The 6,235-nt window shown below is 41.6% G+C and overlaps 1 protein-coding gene across 3 annotated transcripts in view; it reads right to left on the bottom strand.

Annotated features, from left to right (window-relative positions):
* The window catches only part of Ift88 (intraflagellar transport 88), an 88,438-nt gene that overhangs the window by 54,771 nt on the left and 27,432 nt on the right, over window positions 1-6,235 (bottom strand). For all 3 annotated transcript variants that reach the window (XM_028787208.1, XM_028787206.1, XM_028787207.1), the window contains exons 13-14: window positions 5,346-5,416; window positions 499-585 (exon numbers count right to left, since the gene is read on the bottom strand). In XM_028787208.1, coding sequence (XP_028643041.1) covers window positions 499-585; window positions 5,346-5,416 — 158 coding nt within the window. The remainder of the gene's footprint in view (window positions 1-498; window positions 586-5,345; window positions 5,417-6,235) is intronic.

The following is a 6,235-nucleotide window of genomic DNA, read 5'->3' as shown; positions in this document are numbered from 1 at the left end:
ACACACACACACACACACACACACACACACACACACACACACACACACACAGAGAAAGAGAGAGAGAGAGAGAGAGAGAAAGTTTGCATGAGAAGTCCAACAAAGTCTCAGAAGTCAAAGAAACACCAGAGAGAAAATACCATCAGAGAAGGAAAGTGACATGGAAGTCCAAAGTCTGATAGAAATTAACAAACAGATTCGAAGGGAGCAAATTATCAGAAAATGTATATGATGTTTCCCCAAGTTGAAGAGAAACAAGGCTATGTAGGTGTCTATGAAGTTCTTGAATCAAAGACAGGGATAAAAGACAAATTTAAACATATGCTTCAAGAATTTCAGAGAAAGCCAGGGGAAAAATTATTAAAAGTTTTAGAAAAAAATTCAGGTCACGTGCTATAGGCTCCTAGTCACCAGCAAACCTACTTAGCAAGAAACACAAGTGCTCAAAGCTCAGAACATAGGTACAGCTCAGACTCTTAAACCTGAATTCACTCTTACCAGTTATAACCCACAGCAAAAGAGGCTTCGATCACAGGAGCAATGAGTTTTGCAGCTGTCATGATGTATTTTTCTGCCATGGCTTTCCTATATTATAAAAACAAAGGAGTTATATTTAGACGTGACATAAAAGTAATTTATATTTAATTCTCAAAATTTAAGTAGAAGGATTATCTATCAAAGCTAACACACCACAGAAGCTTAGTAGAAGACAGACAGCAACACAAGAAATGTGTTCATAAAGGCTAGGAGTGAGCAGGGCCTGCCTTCTTGCACTGAGAAGGGAAAGGCAGGTGGATCTCTGAGTTCAGGACAGCCTGGACAACACTGAGAAACCCCATCTCAAAAAAACAAAAACTAACAAACAAATAAGAAAAAAACACCCAAAAACTAAAACTAAAATGAAACCAAACCAAAAAAAGGCCAGGAGTGGTGGTATATATACTCTCAGCACAAGGTTAGTAGAGGCAGGAGGATCATGAGTTTGAGGTCAGCCAGTCACAGATCACTCTGGATTACATAGTAAAACCTTGTCTGTTCTCCCAAACAAGGGCTAGGGATGCAGCTCAGCATTAGCGCTCTCGTCCATCACGACCGAACCTGGTGCAATCCCAGTACTACCACTTACACATCCTGAGAGACATGTTTGTAAGTCAGACTAAAACAACTAGCAAACACAACTGGCTATGTGAGGGCCTCCTGGGATACCTGTGTGCCTTTCTTCTTCTGCTTGATGATGCCTCTGACATGGTAAAGAAATAATGAAACAGACGAAGCTCCATAGCTATATTTACATAACTTACCTATGGACATGAAAGTAAGCTGTAAATGGCTATTAAGGAAATAGTGTATGGGACTGGGCAGATGGCCCAGTGGGTTACTGTTTGCTTAGCAAGCACAAGGGAGGGCCTGGGTTGGGCTCCCTAGCACCTACATAAAAAAGCCAGGTGGTACGTGCCTGTAACCCAGCACTGGGATGCAGAGAGATGAGGATCCCAGGGGTTCACTGAGTGGTCTCTCCAGCCACTGGCCGACCTCTAGGTCCAGTCAGCAAAAGGTGGAGTGATAGAGGACAAGCAACATTGACTTCTGACCTCTACATCTGCACATCCAGACACATGTGTACATGCACACACATCAACATGCACATACATAAGCCACACATGCACACAACACCCCAAAAGAAACTGTTATTTTTGTTGTTGTTCTGTTTTGTTTTTTGAGAAAAAATTTCTGTGTTCCCCTGGCTGTCTTGGAACTCATTATGTAGACTAGGCTGGTCTCAAACTCACAGAGATCCACCTGCCTTTACCTCCTAAGTGATGGGATTAAAGACATGGCCTAGGTCACTACACCCAGATGCATGTTACTTTTGAAAGTACATACGTGTGTGTGTGTGTATGTACGCATGCGTGTGCGTGTATGCAACATATTGGCATATTATAAAATGCGCATTGTCACCATCACTGGAAAACGGCATTGTATTCCAAAGGGGATACACAAATTTTCAATAATAGCTGATATTTTTCTGAGTGTACTTTTTTTTAGATTTATAGACACAGCAGTTTTTAAAATGGACTCAAGGGGTAGAGAGGTTCAGTGGTTAAAGAGCACTAGCTCTGGGCTGGAGAGATGGCTCAGCGGTTGGGAGCACTGACTTCTCTTCTGAAGGTCCTGAGTTCAGTTCCCAGAAACTACATGGTGGGTCACAACCATCTGTGGTGGGATCCGATGCCCTTTACCAGTGTGTCTGACAGCTACAGTGTACTCATGTACATAAATCTCTGGGGGAAAAAAAAGCATTGGTTCTCTTCCAGAAGACTTGGTTTCAATTCCCAGTACCCACACTGTGGCTTTTAGCTTCAGTTCTGGGGAATGTGATGCTCTTGTCTAGCCCCCACTGGTAGTGGGCATGTATGTGGTATATACATATGCATGCAGGCAAACACTGATCCACATACAATTTTAAAAAATGTTAAAAAAAGAAAACCAGTCTATTATTCCATTTATATAAGGTATGTACACTACTGAAAACCACAGAGAAAGAATGTAGAGCGGAAGTTTCCAGAAAGTAGCATTTGAGTACACACTGGGAGCTCCTGTTTAGTGAACATGACGGGTACTGAGCTTTAGTTTTTGAAAATGAGTAGAGTGCTGGAGGTTAGTCACACAATAACGTAAATGTACTCAATGCTACTGACCTGTGTACGTGAAGAATGACTAAATGAGCCAAGTGACACGACTCACGCCGTTACTCCCGGCCCTCAGAGGCAGAGGCAGGCAGGTTCCAGGACAGCCAGGGCTACACAGAGTCCCCGTTTTGAGGGGAGGAAAAGTAAATGTTTCAGTGTCATGCACAGTGACTCACATCTGAACCCCAGAGGGCAGGAAGACCATAGACTCCAGCCCAGCCCAGGCTCCATGTTAAGACCTGTCTGAGTAAATACATTTCAGGATGGTAACTCATATTGTATCTATTTTGTCACAATTAAGAAAACAAAAGATTGCCCTCTACCATGAAACATACATATCACATACCCAATAACTTCCAGTCACACTTTATGGAGGATGGCTGTGTGAGTCTGGTGTGCTGCTGTGCATTTACAGTCAGAGTGCTAGGCAGGAGACAGTAAAACCCTCAAAATAAGAAAGAAAAGGAAAGAGGGCGGGGGTGGGGGGAGAGGTGGCAAAGAGCTCCCAAAACTTTTAGAATTTCCTCCATGCTACAAGTATGGGGTTTCGTTGTTGTTGTTGTTCTGTTTTTTTTTTTTTTTTTTAGCCATAAGTTGTGCTAACAAGATGTCTCATGGTCCCTAAAAAGGTTCAAAGAACATGATCATTTGGTAGGGGGGTTTAGAAGGACCAGGGTTCAAGGGCATCCTTACAAAAAGTACAAGTTTGAAAACAGCATAGATTACATGAGACCCTGTGTCAACGGTGATAAAAATGGAGCTGGATTGACAGAAATCGACACATGTGATCAAATATCTAGAATTTTCACTCTCATCCTGCGGTGGTTTGACTAAGAATTCTCCTAAGAGGCACATATATTTGGATGCTTAGTCAACAGGGCGTGGAACTCTTTGAAAGGATTAAAAGGATTAGGAGGTGTGGCCTTGTTGGAGGAAGTCACTTGTTGGAGGAAGCTTTGAGGTTTCAAAGCCCATGCCAGGCCCAGGCTCTCTCTCTGCCCATGGATCAGGATCTAGCTCTCAGCTACTTCTCCAGCACTATGCCCACCATGCCCACTATGCCCGCCATGCCTGCTGCCATGCTCCCCTCACGATAATTCTGAACTAAACCCCTGAAACCATTAGCGAGTCCTAATTAAACGCTCTCTGTATAAGAGTTGCCATGGTCATACAATAGAACAGTGACTAAGACACATCCCAATGTCTAGAGAAGAAAGGAGCTGAAGGCAGAGGACCATCAACAGTGGCCAGCGATATAGTCAGTTGTGTCTCCAGTGCAGAGCCTTGCTTAGGGAGGATCAGCTGGTGAACAGAGGTGGTAAGAAGGAGGTGGAGATAGAGAGGACATAGGATCTTACAAATCTCCCCAGGAGCTCATGCTGCATATCTTTCCTATTGCTTTTCAGCTGCATCCTTTACAACAAACTAGCACACACAAACAAAGGGTTTTCTCAAGTTTTGTGAGCTTCTAGTAAATTGTAGATGCTAAGAAGGTAAATAGATAGATAGATAAATAAATAAATAAATAAATAAATAAATAAATAAATAAATACCAAACCTGTCTTATAGGAAGTGAATCAGAACACAAGGCCTTGCTATGGCTGCTGATTGTATTAGAGGATGACAAGACTGGTGGGACTGAGCCCTTAACCTGTGAGGTCTGCATGAACTTAGGTGGTATGAAAAGTGAATTTTTGGCCTAATGTCCAGAGACTCATATAATCTTGGTATGGAAAAGGCTCATATTTGGAGTTAGAACTAGAAATAGCACATACACACAAACATGCACGTACATGTGCATACACACACTTGCACAGACACACATGACATGACAGGAGGAGGAGGACTTATTGAGTAGAAGATAAAGGTGTTAATATATGCACATATGTGAAAAATAAAAATAAAAATAAAAAAGAGAAAACAATAAAATAAATACATGTTTTTCCTTAAATTTGGTATTTAATTGGCAGGCAAGACAAAAATGCACAAGACAATTTTTTTAACGAAATAAAGGTAACTAAATTGCAATACAATACCAAATGGATAAGGAAAGAGAATTTCACAGGAATGGTTAAGAGTAGTTAAGTAAGACCAGGCCAGGTAAAGTAAGTCTGTAATCCCAGTTTAGGCAAGAAGATCACAAGTTCAAAGCCAGCTTGGGTTATGAATAGACCCAAGGGTAAGTCAGGGAACTTAGTGAATCCACCTCAAAATAAAAAAAAACAAAGAAAAGGCTAGAGATGTAGTCAGTGGTAGAGCAAGGGCCCTGGGTTTAACTCTCCTACTGCTAAACGTACAACTTAATAAGGATAACTGGGCTGCAGGAGATCAGGATTAAAGGAGAAATGAGAACCCATAAGGTAGAGGAGTGGTGGGTAACAGCTCAGCTAAGGAAACAGATGCAACTCACCTTTGATTTGGTTTGGTTTGGTTTTGGTTTTTTGAGACAGAGTTTCTCTGTGTAGCCCTGGAATCCTAGAACTCACTTTGTAGACCATGCTAGAACTCAGGGATCTTCCTACCTCTGCATCCTGAGTGCGGGGATTAAAGGTGCTTAACATCACTCCTGGCTACTGACAAGTTTTATAAGAATCAATGAGAACACAGTCATTTTCTAAAATCTAAAGCCATGTTAGTTAGTGGCCAAAATGTTACCTTTCACGTTCCATTTGTCTAAGATGGTCATTTTTTATAGCTTCAATCAATAAGTTAGTATGGGGGTCATCCTAGAAAAAATAATTAAAAAATAAGTCAGAAATAAAAATTAAAAGTTTAAGATTTCTAATCAAAACCAAACAACTAGATGTATAAAACAGTGCATACATTAATCTGCTTTCCTTATCTAGGGCAGAACTTGGTTTTGTAGTTTTGATGATTGCCTATCATATTCTCCATGGAACTAATGTGTATTCTGAATAGCAGATAAAAGGGCCAGGCCAGAAAGAATAGTACCAAATATACAAACACTACGGTTGTGTGTATAAATATACGATACTAAAATTCTAAATTCAAATCCGGGTCTGTTCATGGTCATTCACTGCTTAGAGTAAACCACATAACTCCCTGCTGAGTGTAAGGATGGGGCTGGGGACGACACAGCCCACTGACACAGGAGCAACTTGAGCATGGAAGGCTTGGGATTGTCAGTACCTCCTAGACAAACACGGATGGTTTTTAAATCACATACACCATTTTTCTCAGCATGAAAATAATGCATAATAATTCATATTTGTGCAGCATTATGCTCCACATATACTTTCAATACTACATTGACTGGCCATTCAACCCTCCCACTCCTATATGGCATGTTATAATCGTCCCATTATAAAGGAACTGAGCAGCAAGGAGAGTGAGTTCTGAGCGACAGGTCAGGCATCAGGCTTCACAGCCTACACTCGCTCTTTTCTAGGAACTTTAGTACCCCTATATTATATCAGGAAAAACCTACTTCCGGGTGATAGAGGTAGGGAAGCAGAAAGAGAGAGAGAGAGGGAGAGGGAGAGGGAAGAGGAGGGAGAGGGAGAGGGGGAGAAGAGGAGAGGGGG

The sequence above is a fragment of the Grammomys surdaster genome, unplaced genomic scaffold, assembly GCF_004785775.1.
Source record: "Grammomys surdaster isolate TR1022 unplaced genomic scaffold, NIH_TR_1.0 125617, whole genome shotgun sequence".
NCBI classification, from domain to species: Eukaryota; Metazoa; Chordata; class Mammalia; order Rodentia; family Muridae; genus Grammomys; species Grammomys surdaster.
This window is presented reverse-complemented; position numbering and strand designations above follow the sequence as displayed.